Below are 19,752 nucleotides of genomic sequence, written 5' to 3'. Positions count from 1 at the left end.
TTTAACTTATATGCAGAGTACATCATGAGAAATGCCGGGTTGGATGAATCAGAGGTCGGAATTAAGATTGCTGGGAGAATTATCAACAACCTCCGATATGCAGACGATACCACCCTAATGGCAGAAAGCGAAGAGGATCTCAAGAGCCTCTTGTTGAGGGTGAAAGAGGAGAGTGCAAAAGCTGGTTTGAAACTCAACATTAAAAAAACTAAGATCATGGCATCTGGCCCCATCACTTCCTGGCATATAGAAGGGGAAGAAATGGAAGCAGTGACAGATTTTACTTTCTTGGGCTCCAAGATCACCGCAGACGGTGACTGTAGCCATGAAATTAAAAGACGCTTGCTCCTTGGGAGGAAAGCTATGGCAAACCTAGACAGCATAGTAAGAAGCAGAGACATCACCTTGCCGACAAAGGTCCGTCTAATCAAAGCTATGGTTTTCCCAGTAGTAATGTATGGCTGTGAGAGCTGGACTATAAGGAAGGCTGAGCGCCGAAGAATTGATGCTTTCGAACTGTGGTGCTGGAGAAGACTCTTACGAGTCCCCTGGACTGCAAGGAGGTCAAATCAGTCCATCCTAAAGGAAATCAACCCTGAGTGCTCATTGGAAGGACAGATAATGAAGCTGAAGCTCCAATATTTTGGCCACCTAATGCGAAGAGAAAACTCCCTGGAAAAGACCCTGATGCTGGGAAAGACTGAAGGCAAAAGGAGAAGGGGACGGCAGAGGATGAGATGGCTAGATAGCATCACGGATGCAATGAATATGAACTTGAGCACGCTCCGGGAGAGAGTGCAGGACAGGAAGGCCTGGCGTGCTATGGTCCATGGGGTCACGAAGAGTCGGACACGACTGAACGACTGAACAACAATGAATCAGCCTTTGATTGCATTTCCATTTCCCAAAGTGTAAGTGCAGTCCTGAGAGCTAGTAAGACTGTAATTGAATAGTTAGCTATATAGAAAATGCTGTAAATACTAGCATTCTTGCTTTAATGAAACATGTTAAAGGGTTTTGGGTGGGCAAAATAGCCCTTTGGATGATTCAAGTATGGTAGGAGCAGGTGCATTATTATTTCGAGATGAGCTGTATTTCTTAAATGTTGAGGAAGCTGATATATGATCTCAAAATGTGCATTTTAGGCCTGTCTTTGTAATAATGGATAGGAGTAGGTTGAGAGAAACTTCCATCAAGTCTCTGCTTTACTGTTAGCTTATTGTCTTGGGGCTATGTGAAAATAGCATAGTTTTTCTGACTTTACTGGAGTGGAACTCTGGCAAAGCATAACATGCTAGTTCATTTCACACATTTTTAATTGTATATTAAAATTGGCATGAAGTTTATGGTCTTTGAATTTCACTTCAATCTGTTGAGGGTTAAAGAGGATTTATTTATTATTTATTTGTTTATTGCATTTATACCCCACCTTTTTTCCTCTTGCAAGGAACCCAAGGCGGCTTACATTATCCTCCTCCTCTCCATTTTATCCTCACAACAACAACCCTGTGAGGTGGGTTGGGCTGAGAGTCTGTGACTGGCCCAAAGTCACCCAGTGAGCTTCCATGGCCAAGTGGAGACTAGAACCCGGATCTCCCAGCTCCTAGTCCAACACTCCTGCCACTACACCACACTGGCTCTCCTGCATTTTAAGTAGCAATTTGAAAGTTGAATGAAGTAGGCTCTTTGCAAAGATGGTTTCTAATTTTTTTTTTTTAAGAATGTGTCTTCTGATGCTGAAAAAGAAGGATCAGTATTTGCTGTTTTCTTGACGAATGCTGATGCTGTAAATTATACAGCTGTTCTTCCTCTGTATGGATTTTGCAGTACCAAGAGCGATTTATAGGTCCAGAGTGCAGCTGCTGAAAGTCATTTATTCTTGGTTCTTGTATTAAATCTATCATATACAAATGCATTAACATTCAGTACAGAACTCAAGGGCTTAAGCCATTTTTTTCTTCTTCTTCATGGTCTTGCAGCCTGTAAATATTTGCTGGTTACAGAAAGCCCATTTTTGGACTGTAATTTAATAAGCTCATATTTAAAGAGGGACTCTTTCTTTTATGTTTTCCCCTTGCTAAATATTTGAGGCTTTTTCATTTAATACTTTAGTTTATCATTAAAAGAAGTAACCCTCCTGTCAAAATTAGTACAGTAGGAAGCCTAATAAGCATGTTTGGCTAAATTATCTTGCTTGAGTTTTGCTGCATGTCACTAAGACACGTATTCAGGTTTCAGAAATGAAATCTATCTGTGTGCGCCTGTTTATCTTTGGAAGATAGGATTCATTGTTGACTGCTTTCATTCATTTTATCCCTCTTCAGGCCTTCAAAATGAATGTGTGAAGAGGGCACCAGGGGCACCTGTGTAGGCCCCAAGCCTAATGTTCCCATCCCCATGCTAGCGGGCTTCAGGTCTGAAGAGGACTTCTATGCATGTTCAGGTGAACACTCTTAGAAGCCTCTACGTGATAAGAAACTCTCATAATTCAGGGTCCTTGCTTGCATGGAGCAGGGGTCACAACCTGTGCTTCCCTTACTCCCCCCCAAGAGTGTTATTACCCGCACTGCTGAATTCCGCCCCCCCCATTTTCCCCACCTCTCCCCTGCTAAGCAGTGAGAAAAGAGTGATGTTTATGAGAATCGCTGGGATGTGTGTTTGTGTGTAACGTGTGTGTGCATGTGTGGCCCGTAAGGCCTAAGCCAGCTTCACATGTGGTCCTTGGGGTCAAAAAGGTTGTGCACAACTGGCAGCGAGGCTATAAACAGGTTCAGCTGAACCCATGTTGAAGCCCCCTTCAGACATTCAAGCTGAACACCCAAAAGTCTGAAGCTCCCTCTGCAGAGATGAGGAAACTGGGGGCAGGGTTCATGTGCATGACTCTGCTTCACCCCTTCATGCATTCATTTTGAACACCTGAAGGTGGCGTGTTTTTTTTTTTGCTTAAGAGGACTGCTTCCATCTCAGGATGAGGAACAGGAACAGTGAGTTCCTGGTGTTCAGACTAGGGATGTCAGAGAAATCCGCAACAGAACCAAATAAATTATGACAACCTGAAAATGATCTCTCCTGTGTGTGTTGTTTATCTGTACATCCTGGACAACTTTATGTGGATCTAAACCAGATATCAGCCTTGAACTAAACAGTGTCCAAACAAGGCCAGGAAAGCTTTTGTACCAGAAGAGCCTAAACTGATTTATTACGGAGTGGTTCAGCAAGCTAGAAAAAACACTGAGGTGTACAGATATGAAGAAAGGCAATTCCTTTTAAGAGACTGTTAATTGCATTTCTTAAAAATCTGAAAAGTATCTGAGAATAGGTCAAAACAAATACAAGGATTGAAATTAGAGCACGATGTATAATAAAAAAGCTAAACTTATGATAGATAATATATTTTTCTGTCTGACCTCTGTAGAAGTAGTTTTGATGCACATGTAGGTGGGCAGCAAGTGGTGCATGCATCAGGAAATGAGAAATTCAGAATGGTAATCCGTCACCAACTGAGGCATGGAACCTCAGTGGCCATCAGTGAATTTCTAGAAGGTGCTGGGAACTCATGCAGAACAAAATTAGGAGCAAATTTTGTGGCAATGAAGCTCAACATATTAATGTTTTTAAAAAATTTGATGCCGCTGTATAGAAAACACTTTAAAAGTGTTTTGGTTCTGGAATAGATTTAAAAATCTATCTTTTGGGGTTATTATCTCATCGCCTTTGATGATGTATTTGGGAAACAAACACTGAATGCCGCTTAAGCTCATCTGATAATGGCTACCATTATTTTTTGTGAGAATAGTATCTCCAGAGGGTAGTAATGTGTAGCTGAGTAGCAAATATATGCTGGCTGTAATCTCAAAAAGACAGATTAATTGACTGGTTTACCAAGGAATTGATATTGGTTTATTTTCATTGAAAGGGTTGCAGTAAATATCTACAATCCATCCAGCAGCTTGTCATCTTTAATAGAATTGCTAGCATGATTGCTGATAATTTGACTTAATTTAATGGGAACCCATGTATACACCTTCATAAAGTTGACCCAAATACCTTTACAGGTAGCTGCTTTTGAACCATCCATGTCTTCATTATAATATCTGGTCATTTCAGGGTTGTAAAACTTGCCTGGATATGTAAGTTGGAACAGCAGAATATAGTTTCTATATAATCATATGTCCTCTTTGCTTGTACGGCTAGGATAAATTATATGTTTCTTGGCTGTGCTGCAAGCTACTTGTTGATATCATTCATTTATATGGGCTCCGCTGGAAAAAACATTCCTTTTCAATACTGCTCTGTCCCAATATCCTCTTCTAGCATCTCCTAATCTGGTGTGCCCTGGAATGGACACCACCATGTGCCTTTAGTCCCACAAATTAGTTTTCATTGCATTCAGTTTCTATGAGGTAACTGAATGTGCTCGATTTGCAGATTTCACACAGATGGAAGATGGCACACATTTTCAAATGATAGCATTTTAGTTTTCAGAACTGTTTCTGTTCAGACAACCATTAAGTGAGAGCTTTAGCCTATTCCTTCCAGGTTTTAGTTTTGTGGCATTCTCACCTTGCCATGAGGATTTTCTCTACTGCAAATTCCTGATGAGGGCCTTGGAAATGGGTCATGATTTAGATGGGATTGGACTCAAATTGTGGCCAGTTGGTTGGAATCAAGACAAACAAAACAGCTCAGTCATGAAGATGGACCAGCATATAACATTAGGCAGTAAGTTTGACGGCTTGAAACAAACAGAAGGCAAGGAGTGAGGGGGGCAGGGAAGGGAGTTCCAAAGTCTGAAAGCAATGGCCAAGAAGGCCCTGTCCCATCTACTCAGCCACTTCACTTCAAATGTTAGACGCGGTGGGTGGGTGGGGGAGAGCAGGGCCTCAGTTCCAGACCTCTGGGGATGGGTAGGTTCATAAGCAAGAGAATGGTCCTTAAGATAACCTTTTCTCAGAACATGTGGGGTTTTAAAGGTCAATGCCAGCACTCTGGAGTGGGCCCAGAAGTAGTTTTGGGGTCAGCTAAGATGGAACAGTATGAGAGAAAGAGAAATGTGTGTGTGTGTGTGTGTGTGTGCGCGCGCGCGCAGAGATCAGATTAGGGTTCTCACCGCTGCATTTAGTACCAACTGAAGCTTCTGAATGTTCTTCGAAAGTAGGTCCATGTAGAAAATCTTTCATGCATGCACCTAATGTGGATGCTACCAATGTGGCCAGATCAGGCCTCACCAGGAAAGGTTGTAAGGTGCATCAGCCTATGCTGGGAAAAGTCTGTTTGATCACATAAGAACATAAGAAGAGCCATGCTGGATCAGACCAAAGGCCTATCTAGTTCAGCATTCTGTTCACACAGTGGCCAAAATAAGATATGAGTGCAATAGCAACCTCCTGCTTGTGTTCCCCAGCATCTGGTATTATTTAGAGCCATTCTGCCTCTGATACTGGAGGTAGCACATAGCCTTTATGACTAGTAGAAACTGATAACCTTATCATCCACAACTGTCCCATGAGCTCAAGGAGCAGAGCTGGATCCAGAAGCTCTCCCAGACAATGAACATGCTCCTTTAGGGGGAGAGAAACTGTATGCACAAAGGTTGTACATATAGACCTGGCTCAGTTTTATCATCAACCAACTGTAGTTTCCATCTTGTTAGGTTATAGTTTGTTAGTCCACATCCAGACCTTCCCTGACTTCAGGCCACTGGTTCTGGACTCCTGCAACCTCCCTGGAACCTGATGCAGACAAAGCTGTGTCAGGAAAGTACTGATAGATCTTAAATAGCATGTGAATCTGGCAGGATTTTGCAACTGGTAATATTGATAGTTTCAGGCCCTGGGTCGGATATGGAGACAAAGCCTGTGACTCAGGATTAAACGGGAGTAAGTGGGGGAGAATCGGGGGATCAGGATCAGGACAATATAAGACTCTCATGGGTGAGTCAAATGTGGAAAGTGGTCTAAAGAAGAGAGCTGGCCAGGAAGTAGGACACAGAGCAATCAGGGTGAAGTCCATTAATAGACACTGATCCTGGAGAAGGAATGTACTGATCGCCCCTGAGCTCTAAGCTGAACAGCCAACACAAGAAATCTGAACAGCTCCATGGGGAGGGAGCTGATGTTGGAGCTGATTGCCTTAGCTTTTGTTTATACTGCCCAAGACACATTTCCTTGAAATGTGAGTTAAACTGTTGTATGGAAAAAAGAGGAAGAAGCTGCAAGAAATATATATATATATATATATATATATATATATATATTAATGGATCTTGAGGCATATGCAACTATCATTAACCTTAATGGTATTGTTAGTCAATAATTAAGGTGCATTTATGAGGGATTTTATGGCAGGGGATAGTAATGGCATACAAGAATCTGGATAGTAATTATTGTGTGTTTTTTTAAAAGAAGAAAAGACAAATCCCCCCTTTCTTCCCTTTGCTATATTGTAAAATGTGACTGAATATATATTGGGTTGCAAACTAGAAATAAGCTAAGGGAAGTTATTTTCTTTGTGTGACTAGGAAAATTAACATGCTGCATTTCTTAGCTTTTTATCTATGACTGAGATGCCAGCATGCTCTAGTTTGTAATTTTATATCCCAGGATGTTTTGTGGAGCCACAAGTGCTTGCCCTGGGTTGTTCTTTCTCCAGAAATCTTCTTAAAATTATGTTTTGTTGCACTTCTCCAGCTAAAATGTATCATGTAAAGGTAGCCAATATTCTCTACCTTTAAAAACGTTGATTATTTCTTTCCCCCCATTTCCTTACTGGTTTCCTGGCTATTTTCGATCATTGTACTTGTGCTCACATACTGCAGTGTCTTGAACCATTTCTCCTATTCAAGTTTAAATCTCACCTAAATCATGAACCTGTCACAGGGGCTTAGAGGAGCCTCACTACCTACAATATGGGGATAACAACACTGACCTACCTTACGGTGCTGAGACCAGCCAGGTTCAGGTTCATGAATAGTCAGGCATCCTGGAAAATGGATGTGATGGTCCTGCATGGTGATTAAGCTGAGCAGGTAGCACCAGCAATCTGATCAGCACAGGAAACTGGGCCAATGCATGTGTGAAGCTCTTTGAACAATCAAGGTGAAACTTCTTCTTCTTCTTCTTCCTTATATTATTATTGTGACAAGTTCATCTAATAACAAGGGTAAAGCTGCAGTCCTAAATACACTTTCCCTGAAGTAAATCCCATTGAACTCAGTGGGGTTTACTTCTGTGTAGACACAGGATTTCATTGTAAGAATATGAACATGTGTGTGTATATAAATGTGTGCATGTCCATAGGACCCCTTGGGTTTTAATGTACACATCTGTATTAAATCCTTAGGATCTGAACTTTACCTTAAACTGAGGTTCCAGATCCTGATTCAGTGGAAATCTTGGTTAGTGTTAGTAATAGTTAAGGTTGGTACTGATGTTTCCCTTAACTGTTGTTTAAGTGGGAGTGGGGAGTTCATTCCCAGGACAAGGAAGGAGTAGGAAGGAGCATACATTTTCAGTGAAGAAGGGGCCAGAGTTATGGCTTCACTAGAACTAATGCTGATTGCCAAATATTGGGTACAAAAATAGGATATCTGTCCACCACCACCATACCCTGCTTGAGAGATTCCAAGAAGCATGTGGCTAGAGAGAGTATTGGATCAGCTAATCCGGCAAGGCTGTTTTGTTTATTTATTTGATTTGTATCCCACCTTTCTACCAAAGATGGCACTCAAGCAGCTCATGTGTTCATAAGGACAGTGACTTGTTACTGTGGACTGAACTATTCTGGGCACTTTGAAAAACAAAGATCCCTTCCTCCCTGCCCTTGCTAGAATTAATTTAGTTCCTTCCACCCAAGGCATGTTACAAAAGAGCTGCAAAAAGTGTGCTACAAGGGAAAATACAGTCATCTTTGTTGAATCCTCCCTCCACTCGCCCCTCTATCTTTTCTTTCCTGGCTACAGGACTGATTGAAATAATTTGTTGCTATATAATGTATTAATTTTGAAGTGTTTAAAATAATAATAAGAATAAAACCCACGTGTGCTTTTCCTGACAGGATTTAAAATCCAACAATCAACGAGATGACATTGCAGCGGCACGTGCTTCTCTGAAGAAAAATTCGCCTCTTCTGCACTCAATTTGCTCTGCTTGTTTGGAACATTCAGACATTGCATCTCTCTCAGCCAGCAAGGACTCAGTGTGTAATGAAATACAGAATGCCCTTGATATTATTTCTAATGCATCTCAAGGAATTGGAAATGAAAAGGTGCAACCCGTCTCACAGTCAGTTACTCTTGGAAGTGCCCTTGATGAACTTGAGGTAGGTGAATGCTCAGCACTGCAGCACGCTCTGCAAAATGGCTTTATTTTAAATGGCTTGCACTTGTGGAAAGTGGCAACCCAGAGCTTAGTGACCTATGTGGTTAGTTGTGTGGCAGGAGTCTCAAAAACTCCTCTGACCTGGATGATTTATATTTTTGATGCATGACTTGGTGCATTGGTATTCATACCTGTTTAATTGGAGGGGATGTATTTTCTTTGCTCCTTGCAAGCCAGGGAGCACATAGAAGCATGATATCTAGAAGAGCTTTGACATAGCCTATGGGCTCGTTTTACAAATGGCTGTGTTTGTTTAGTTAGCTTTTCGAACTTGTGCCCAGCCACATGCCTCCATAGAGCCCTGAGCACAACTTATGATATAATATAAAACAACCATAACATCACGATTAAAAATCAACAATGAAAACACAATCCTAGAAATGAAAAGTGACAAAAGATGACATAACTATGAAGTTTTGAATTTTTGAGATAATGTAGCAGCAGATAATACAGTCTCAAAAATTCGTAAGTGTCCAGTTCTTCTCAGTCTCAACTGCCTGCCCTCCCCACCCCACCCCTCACCTGCTGTCAGGAGCACCCTAGCTGCCTCTTACAAGTAGGGGTGCACGAAAGCCACTTACCTGGTCTCGCAGCTTGCTTTGCGGTGGGGGGGAGGCGCTTCGCTGCTCCCCCCGAAGTTCAGGCCGGGGGGAGGAGGCTTCCCTCCTCGCCTGGCCGAAATTCAGGCCAGGGGGGAGGCTTCCCGCCTCGCCCGGCCGAAATTCAGGCCGGGGAGGAGGCGCCTCGCCTCACCCGGCCGCGAAATAAAAAGTAAAAAAAAAAAAAACGCCCCCGTGATAGGCTACGTGACGATTTACGTAGCCTATCATGGCTAGATCTGCAAAGTCAGCCGTGATAGGCTACGTTAATCATCACGTAGCCTATCACGGGTGACTTAAAAAAAAAAAAAGCGCGTACGCAAATGGCGGCCCCCATAGGGAGCCACCATTCGTGTTCCTTATTTGGGCACTGTAGTCTATGTAAATCTTTACGTAGACTACGGCGAAAATAAGGGCAACGCAAATAGCGTTGCCCTTATTTTCGCCGTAGTCTACGTAGTCTACGTAATCTACGTAGTCAACCACAGCAGGGGATGAAACCGCAGCTGCCGCCAGGCTCTGGGGGGGAAGAATCGGGGGGGGGGATTCCCCTCACCCCCTGGCTGGAGATCAGGCTTACGAGAAAGAGCATCTGCTTGTAGGTTTTCGGAGGCTTTCACATGGCAAACCTTAAGGTGGAACTGGGGGAAAAAAAGCGACCGCCTAATCTGTCTCTGGTTTAATGCACGGGCTGTCTGAAGATGTTCCAGGTTGCGATGGTCAGTTCTAACTTCAACTGGGTGCTGTGCCCCCTCCAGAAGATGATGCCAGGTCTCCAAAGCAGACTTGATGGCCAACAGTTCCTTCTCCCAGATGGTATAATTCCTCTCAGACCTGTTCAGCTTCCTGGAGTGGTAGGCGCAGGGTTGAAACCCGCAGCCCACCCGATCTGGCTGAAAAAGCACAGCCCCCACCGCAAAGTCAGAGGCATCAGTTTGCACTACAAAAGGCTTCTTTGGGTTGGGATGTACCAGGATCGGCTCAGAACTAAAAAGCTTCTTAAATTCTTCGAAAGCCTGTTGGGCAGATGCCGTCCAATGAAAAGGAGATTTCCTGCCCTTAAGGAGGTCCATGAGAGGAGATGTCAGCTGAGCAAAGCTGGGCAGGAACTTTAGGTCAAACACACATTTCTCCAGCTTGGCATAAAGATGGTGCTCGCGGAGGTGCTGGAGGACGGTGGAGACATGGTGCTGATGGGCATGGGGGTCCTCAGAAAATATAAGTAAATCATCGAGATAAACAATGAGGAAAGTGTCCAAATAGTCCTGGAAGATGGCATTCATAAAACGCGAAAACATGGGGGTGGGGCGCAGGTGAGCCCAAACGGCATTACTAGGTATTCATATGCTCCGTACCGGGTGCTGAAACAGGTCTTCCACTCATCCCCTTCCCGGATGCGAATCAGATTGTAGGCGCCACGCAGGGCCAACTTTGTGAAAATCTTGGCTCGCCCAGGCACTCCAGAGGGGGAGGGGATACTTGTCAGGGATTGAGACCGAATTCAACGCTCGGAAGTCATGCACCGGGCGGAGTTCTCCCAATTTTTTTGTGCACAAACATGGTAGGGGTGCAGGCAGGGGAGGAGGAGGGGTGAATGAAGCCATGGCTGAGGTTTGTGTCCAAAAACTCCCGCAGAGCTTGAAGTTCTGGCTCCAACATTGAATACAGCCAGCTGGCGGGGATGGTCACCCCAGGAATGAGGTTAATGGCACAGTCAAAAGGGCGGTGAGGCGGGAGCTGGTCGGCCTCCTTCTTGTCGAAAACATCCTGAAAAGCCGCATACTTCTCTGGGAGGATCATGGTAGCTGAAGAACTGCCAGAAGCAGATGAGGAGGGGGAGGAAAGGGTTAAGGCCTGGGCTGGGACTGGAGCCTCGGTTGGGAGGGAATGCTCTCAGCAGTAGGGAGACGCAAACTCCACTTGCTGAAGCCCACAAGAAAACTGAGGATTATGCTTAGAGAGCCAGGAAACACCCAGCACAATTGGGTATTGGGGAACCTTGGCCAAGTGAAACTGACTCTGCTCAACGTGGGACTGGGCGCGCAGAGTGAGTGGAGCTGTAATCCGGGTCACTGCGCCCAAAGAAAGAGGACGCCCATCGATGGTCTTCACTGCCAAGGGGGCAGGAAGAGGCAGGGTAGGAATCTTGTGGAGGTGAGCATACGTTTCATTAGGGATGTCAGAGAATTCCGCCACGGACTGAAATGGGATTGAATTCCCTTCAGTCCGTGCCACGGAATCCTCTGCGGAACGGCACCACGAGGTCCTGCGGAGCCAGCAGTCATGCGGCTTTTTTTTGGTCATCCGCACAGAGTCGCGAAATTTTCGTAAATAAAAACGCAAGGTAGTATATTCCAATAATAAATACGTAAGTTTTTTTTTTTTAATGAATTGTGCTCACCGCCTTGTTTGTGGGTGTTCTTTTTCAATTGAAATACTCCATCTCCATTTACTTTCAGCCAAAACACTTCCTCCTCCTCAGGGCTTCCCAAAACAAGGCTGTCCTAGGTGTGCCTGAGCGATGCACTCTTTGTTTAAAGCAACACTGTTTGAAAGAAAGAAAAAACCTTTTAAAATGACCATGCCAGTCTGGAGCCCTACACGAGGTATTATGCTCCCTGCTAAGCTTTCTATTTCCACATCCAGAGTTGTTGTTGACGTTGTGAGGCTAAAATGGAGAGGAGAACCAACTCTGTGCATGTCTACTCAGAAGTAAGTCTTACTGAGTTCAATGCAACTTACTCCTACACATGTCAGCATCCCACTTGCCCCCAGCTCAGCTTTGTATTTCCACATCCAGCTCATCAGCAAACTTCCTGTTAGTTATCTCGCTGGGTGACTTTGGGCTGGACTCTAACCACTAGATCATACTTCTGTTATGAAACTCATGAAGAAAAAGAGACAGTATAATGTGTGTGTGTGTGTGTGTGTGTGTAATCTCCCTCAATCCAGCTGTTCCCTGGAACCCCCCCCCCCATTCACGCAAGGGTCTTCTGAGATAACTAACAGGAGGTCTGATAATGAACTGGATGTGGAAGTACAAAGCTGAGCAGAGAGGAGAACCAACTCTGTGCACGTCTACTCAGAAGTAAGTCTTACTGAGTTCAATGCAACTTAATCCTACACATGTCAGCACCCCACTTGCCCCCAGCTCAGCTTTGTATTTCCACATCCAGCTCATTAGCAAACTTCCTGTTAGTTATCTCAGAAGACCCTTGGGTGAATGGGGGGGGGGGTTTCCAGGGAACAGCTGGATGGAGGGAGATTACACACACACACACACACACACACACACACATACATAATGGAATAATATAGTTCTTCTTATTCCCTGGTATGTTTAGTCCTCATTTTGTCCATTCCCTGAGCATGTGCAGAGTGTGCTTTTTATTCAAACAAAGAGAAGGTTGCTGATCTTTCCCTTCATGCGGCATTTGTACAAGTGTGATTGCTTCAGAAAGAACTTTCCATTATACTGTCTCTTTTTCTTCATGAATTTCATAAAACAGAAGTATGATGTAATGGTTACAGTCCAGCCCAAAGTTACCCAGTGAGATAACTAACAGGTTTGCTAATGAGCTGGATGTGGAAATACAAAGCTGAGCTGGGGGCAAGTGGGGTGCTGACATGTGTAGGAGTAAGTTGCATTGAACTCAGTAAGACTTACTTCTGAGTAGACATGCACAGAGTTGGTTCTCCTCTCTGCTCAGCTTTGTATTTCCACATCCAGTTCATTATCAAAACTCCTGTTAGTTATCTCAGAAGACCCTTGGGTGAATGGGGGGGGGGTTCCAGGGAACAGCTGGATGGAGGGAGATTCCACACACACACAATAGAAGAATATAGTTCTTCATATTCCCTGGTATGTTTATTCCCCATTTTGTCCATTCCCTGAGCATGTGCAGAGTGTGCTTTTTATTCAAACAAAGAGAAGGTTGCTGATCTTTCCCTTCATGCTGCATTTGTACAAGTGTGACTGCTTCAGAAAGAACTTTCCATTATACTGTCTCTTTTTCATGAGTTTCATAACAGCAGTGTGGTGTAGTGGTTAGACAACCAGTGTAGCCTAGTGGTTAGAGTGTTGGACTGGGACTTGGGAGATGGCGGGTTCTAGTCCCCACTTGGCTATGGAAGCTCACTGGGTGACTTTGGCCTGGTCTCAACCACACACATTGTTTGTGAGTTCTTTCTGAAAAGCTTAGCAGGGAGAATAATACCTCGTGCAGGGCTCCAGACCAGCATGGTCATTTTGAAAGGTTTTTTCTTTCTTTAAAACAGCGTTGCTTTAAACAAAGAGTGCATCGCTCAGGCACACCTAGGGCAGCCTTGTTTTGGGAAGCCCCTAGGAAGAGGGAGTATTTGGGCTGAAAGTAATTACTCCACGTCTCAGGGCAGGGGAAAAAATACGTAAATATCTACAAAAAATAGCCTTTCTTATGGAAGTTATGCAGACTCACGGAGATGGCTGGGCACTGGAATTACAGCTGTCGGTACGGATTTATCTTCGTAATTCTTGGAGCGGAAAAAGAAGAGAATTCCGGGGGCTTGCAAACAACGGTATGGAGCACTGGCTGCAAACTGCGGAAGTCAAGTGGCGCGGAAGGTACACAATTCATACATCCCTACGTTTCATCCATGAAACTGGTCGTAGCCCCAGAGTCCACTAAAGCTAGGGCCTCCACCCCACTCCACTGGGAGGAGAGGAGGTGAACATGCAATAGCAGATGGGGGGGGTTGTGGAAGGCACCCATCTGGTGGGGAACCGACCCCCACACTGGAGACCCCCAACAGGCTTGGGGGGCAGCCTAGTCAGGCCTGGGGGTGATGAGGAGGAGGAAGGAGAGGAGGAGGAGGCAGTGGGGCTGTGGGTCTGGCGCGGCAGGGTTTGGCAAAATGTCCCAGCTTTCCACACCGAAAGCATTGGTGCTCTGTGCGCTGCCGCTGTAGTTCCTCCGGCGACAGCGGGGCTCGGGTAGCTCTCAGCTGCATCGGGGTCTCCTCCGCCCCCACCGCAGGGGTGGGGGGTGGGGGAGGGGCAGGAAACATGGGGGAATGGGAGGAGGGAAATCTCGGCCTCCGGCGCCTCGCTGGGTCTGCAAGGCAGGTCTGGATGAGGTCCTCCAAAATAGGTGGGCTAGGCGTGCACGCCAACTCATCCAAGAGCTCATCGTTCAAACCGTCCCAAAACTGAGCCAGCAGCGCGGCATCATTCCACTGTAAATCCTGCATCTGCAAGCGAAAAGTTGTCGTGTAGGTGGAAACTGAGTTCTTGCCCTGCCTGAGGCGGCGAATCTCCTGACAAACCATCTGCATGCGCAGGGGGTCACCGAAAAATCTGGCCATTGCTGTCATGAAACCTTGATAGTCCCCGAGCAGGGGGACATTTGTGAGAAGAAGTCCCGAAGCCCATTTAGCTGCCATGCCTGAAAGTCTGTTAATGATAAAGCCCACACGAACCTGTTCTGTCAGGAAATCCTCAGGTCGAAGGTGCATGTACAGCTCTGATTGGGCACGGAACATCTGAAAAAGTCCTTTCTCACCAGAAAACTTCTCTGGCAGAGCCACCAGGCACTTGTGGCGGGGGGGAATCGGGGGTGGTGGGGGTTGAGCCGCAGGTTGCAGAGCCTGTACGGCAGTCATCAGTTGAGCCACATGATCACGAAGAGCCTGGTTCTCTTGCGTGAGAGCTTGCGCTGCTGCGTCCATGGCACCCTCCAGAAGCAGTAGGAGCAGAGAGAAAAAAAAAAAGGAACAGGGACCAAGCTGTCAGGAGCGCCCTAGCTGCCTCTTACAAGCCAACTCAGGACACAGACGACGAGGATTCTTTCCAAGGCTTTATTCCTTTATTCCTTTATGACTCTTTCAGATACTAATCACTAGCGACCAAGCAAGGAACTGCACTGGGATAGATAGCAGAGTAGCCTAAGCTCCAGGTAAGGCAGTTGGTCCCCGTTTGAAAGGGACCCATGGGAAGACTCTGAACTTATGGGCTAGGGAGAGATCCTCCCTCTTACCCTTGGGTCCTCGGGATGCGACTGTTGTTTGCGCGCCAAATGAGCGCTATGCCTCCTTTCTGCGCCCTCCATCGCTCCTCGCTCCCTGCGTCTGCGCCGAGTGTCCAGCAAGCCCCCCTCCAGCGCTCTCTCACTGCCAGGGTCACTATCTCTCCCAGGAATGCTGGCAGGAGGAATCTCTGCCAGCTGCTGTGCCTGTGAGAGATGAGCGAGCTCCTCTCCCACGGTTTGCTGTTCTTCCTCAGAATCAGAACTGCTCTGGGACTCTATGGGCTCAGTTTCCACCCTGACACCTTCTGGAAAAGGAAGATTTTTAGTGTTTTTCTGAAAGAGAGAATCATGCTAGGCTAGTGGTCTTCCTTAGGGAGAGAGTTCCATAATGAGAGTCCCACTGCTGAGAAGGCCCTATTTCTTGTCACCATCAGTTTGAACTTGGCAGAGTGGGGTTTGTACCATGGATCCTTCTTATAAACTTAATTCATAGGGGAGTATTCATGTGGGAGGAGGCAATTCTTAATGCAATCTAAATCAGGGCTATTAAGAGCCTGAAATATTCTAACTAGTGTTTTGAATTCTGCTTGGGGAAAAATGGGAGCCATTTTTCTTTCAGCACAGGTATTAGATTCTCCCATCACCCTGCTCCAGCTAATGAGTGAGCTGCTGCATTTTGAGTCAACTGAAATTTCTAAACTATCTTAAAGGCAGTCCCACACAGAGCATGTTACAATAGGGTAGCCAGAGATTATTGAGGCATGTTAATATGGAGAAAAGGTTTTATGTATGTATGTATGTATGTATGTATGTATTTGTTACATTATACCCTCCCCTTTTCTCCAAGGAGCCCAAGGTTGTTGTACATGATCCTCCTCCCCTCTGGTTTACCCTCACAACAACCTTATGACGTAGGTTAGGCTGAGAGTCAGTGAATGGCCCAAAGTCACCCAGTGAGCTTCATCGCAGAGTGGGGACTTGAACTCGGGTCTCCCTAGTCCCAGGCCAACACTCTAACCACTACATCCATCCTCTAGGAAAGTCTGTAGCTGGCATACCTGCCTATGTTAGTAAAAAGGCCTTCCTGACCATGGCTGCCATCTGAGGTTCCAAGAGCAAAAGGAGTATTCCTAGAGTATAGGGATGGACAGATCAGTCTAAATTTGATTCATGTCGGTTTTGCGTGTGTTCAGTTTAAAGTCCATTCTGTCCCATTTCCAATTAATGTGCAATTCAAAACACGTACATGGAATTCTTTAAAAAATAAAATAAAATAAATGGCTCAGCCATCCTTTTCCTGGCCATTGACTCTCGGAGGGATGGCTCATCATCACATCCTGTCACTGCCAGTGGCATTTGTGGCCCCACTTCCATTGTGTGTGATGGCAGTTGCGCATTCTAGCCTGGAACAATGATTACCTGGTAAGCTTTGTTTAAAACAGTCCTCAGGCCACTTTGTAAGATTTGTTGCGATTAGGGATGCACGAAAGTCACTTACCTGGTCTCGCAGCTTGCTTCACGGTGGGGGGGAGGCGCTTCACTGCTCCCCCCGAAGTTCAGGCCGGGGGGGGAGGCTTCCCGCCTCGCCCGGCCGAAATTCAGGCCGGGGAGAAGCGCCCCGTCTCCCCGGCCGCGAACTTCAAAAGAAAAACAAAAAACAAAAAACGCCCCTGTGATAGGCTATGTAACAATTAACGTAGCCTATCACGGCTAGATCTGCAAAGTCAGCCGTGATAGGCTACGTTAATCATCACGTAGCCTATCACGGGTGACCTTGGAAAAAAAAAAAAAAAAGCACGTACGCAAATGGCGGCCCCCATAGGGAGCCGCCATTCGCGTTCCTTATTTGGTCCCTGTAGTCCACGTAAAGATTTATGTAGACCACGGCGAAAATAAGGGCAACGCTATTTGCCCTGACGAAGACCTGCCGAACCGCCGCCGGGACCCGCCGCCGGGAGGGACATTCGTGAAAGGTAAGTCCCATCCTGGGGGGGTGGCGGGGGGCGGGGGGGTGGCGGAGAATTTCTCCCCGAACAACCTTCGGAGGACCGAATGCGTTGGCACTCGGCCCCCCGAAGTTTCAGGGAGAAATTCTCCCCCATCCCTAGTTGCGATGTGGATTGTGAATGAGAACTGCATTCTGCTTCACATATTAATCCAGGATGTGCAGATCAGGTGAGAAGCAATGAATTCCTCAAACATCCCTAAGAGTTTATGCCTCAAGGGGAGTGCAGCCTCGAGCAGAAGCAGGTACCTAGCAATTCATAGATCAGTTGAACAATCCACCCTTCGACTACCATGATGCGACCAGCAGAAAGCCATTTGTTGAACTGTAGACCATGTTCATATTCGAGCCAGTATGTTAGTAAGTAAAAATCAAATACTTTTGGAACTGCCTGTTATTCATGAAGCAGTTGGATAGCTCCAATGTTATATAAATGAACCTTGGTTCTACAGTCTTCCTTGGTTTTTCTTCTCTTTCTTCCTCTTGAGGACTGCAAGATAACTGTTTTGTTCACCTGTTAGGTGTCCTGAGATGGTCTGTGTGAACTATTTTGGCATTTCATGCACCTCCTGGCCCAGTGATGCTCTTCATGTAGTGGAGGAATGGGCATATGTTCTCCTCCTCCAAACACACAATGCAGTGTGTGCATTGGGCACTTGGTGCAGAAGCCTGAATGAGCAGAGGCCTACGTTCTGCAGTTTTCTTCCCTGAAACAAAAAGTGAGGGGGATTGCACAAATTAGGCCCCCTTATGTATGGGCATTACTTAGGTATATTAAACAGATGGAGAACCTGTGGACTTCCAGATGCTGGACTACAACTCCCATCATCGCTGATCATGTTAGTTGGGCTGATGGGAGCTGGAGTTCAGCGACATTTGGAGGACCACAGGTTCTTCACCCCTGTGTTAAAATATATAAAATATGTACCATAAAATATATAAGATGGTGATGACTCCCATGCTGCTTGCATACGGTGGAGGGGCAAAATCAACTTCCATCAACACGCCTGGCTGTTTAATGGGATGCTTCCCCCAAAGGCTCTCAGACTGGGGGGTGGGTTTAAGGAGTGGGACACCCCCCTATGTGTGAGCAGAGTACCCATGTAAACCTTCTTGAATCCTGGCCTTAGGCTGCATTGTTAAAAGTCTTTTGTTTATAGACATTTCTATGTAGCTTTCACTCAAGTAGTGTACTGTAAACAGTACCTGGGGCTGGCTGAGTTAGATAAAGCAAAACTGATTGAGTATTTAACCTTTTAAGAATGCTTTCAAAATTAAATGGTTTCATTTTTCTTTATTTATGGAAAAATGGCATTGGATAAGAACTGGAAATAACCTTTGCTCTATCTTGCTTCTGCATTGCAAATAAAGTGCCATGAAATAAATGGATGGTAGTAAACAGTCTGTTGGGAGCCAATCTCATTAAATGTTTATAGTGCAGAAATGTGTGAAAGAGCTTACTCAACAAGTACTCTCTAGAAGCTTTTTAAATATCTTCCATACCTATAGTAAGCTAGAATTTATAGTTGGGCAAAATCTGAGATGAACGTGAATACTTCAAGCGAATGTTAACAATTCTATAGAGTTGTGACAGTAATAAAAAGTGTAATGCTACCGGTGTAATTATTGGGGTTTTTTTGTTTAAAAAACCCATTAAGAAGGATAGCCAACCACCTGCATAATGGGGAGTATGCCTAGAAATGCTTGCAGCATGTTGCTTTCGTCATCCTTCTTTTGGAATCATGGCTACATGAGAGTTCTACCAGTTTATGGTATGGGATGTTTCCCACCCTCATTTTTACAGTTGAGCACGTTCTTAAGCATTGTACCTGTTTACTTAAGTCCATATAGCCCTACTCAGATTACATGACATATGTGGAGATATCCATTTGTGGACTAGGTGGTGGAAGAAGTGGGATCATGCCTGCTGACCCCACTCCACTATCCATATATTCACCTGAAGGAGAATGGGTTCATTCAAAGGAATAAACTAGGGGTGCAGAACCTCAGGCCCAGGGGCCAAATTTAGCCCACCTTGGTTCCCAATCTGGCCCTCTGGGGTTCACCAGTTGGCCTTTCCCTTTCCCCCCAACCACCAATCATTTGCTGGTTTCCCAGCTTTTGTGCTGTCCCCCCCCCCCATTTCAAAAAGATGAAAGGACTCTTCTAAGGCTTAGTTACTGTCAGTAAGAGCTTTAAGCCGGTATGTTTGATATTTTGGCCCCACTCTTTTTGTCTTTGGCTCTGCCCCTTTTGCCCTCAGCCTTACCCTTCACTGGAGTGCAGCTCTTGAGAGCTTTTCCGAAATGGCATTCGGCCCTTGTCCTAAAAGAGGTTCAACACACCCTTGCAGCGAACAAAGCCTCCATGCAGCTTAGCATGGATGGCTGTGACATTCCCTTGGTCTATGTATTGAACATATCTCTACATATGTTGTTGAACTGTGAAAAAAGAATTGTGAAAAGCAGTACATGCATGTATCTTTAGGCCTGACTGAGATTTTTGCATGTCATTGCTTCCCAGTGTCACTTTCGTTTGAGCCACAGAGCCTGTTTACAGTTGCATGCCTTAGCCCTGGAAAATTGAGGGATAGTAAAAGTAAGAATGTTTTCCTCTCCACTGAATTGGAGCCTCCAACACCTGGGGTCTCCAGTCTTGGATAAAAGTGGGACAGGGCTTCCTGCTCAGATAGCACTGCTGCCGGGCAACCTGATGCCTGGTAGCTCTAATTTGTTTTAAAATTGATACCTGATTTCAGTGTGTTT

At 45.4% G+C, this 19,752-nt stretch overlaps 1 protein-coding gene across 1 annotated transcript in view; it reads left to right on the top strand.

Moving 5' to 3' along the window:
* CTNNA3 (catenin alpha 3) overlaps window positions 1–19,752 on the top strand; it is a 1,165,030-nt gene that overhangs the window by 173,104 nt on the left and 972,174 nt on the right. The window contains exon 5 of the mRNA XM_084845397.1: window positions 8,056–8,319. Coding sequence (XP_084701523.1) covers window positions 8,056–8,319 — 264 coding nt within the window. The remainder of the gene's footprint in view (window positions 1–8,055; window positions 8,320–19,752) is intronic.

Source organism: Heloderma suspectum, chromosome 3, assembly GCF_057233095.1.
Source record: "Heloderma suspectum isolate Gila_16-S chromosome 3, 16-S_ref, whole genome shotgun sequence".
Taxonomy (NCBI): Eukaryota; Metazoa; Chordata; class Lepidosauria; order Squamata; family Helodermatidae; genus Heloderma; species Heloderma suspectum.
This window is presented reverse-complemented; position numbering and strand designations above follow the sequence as displayed.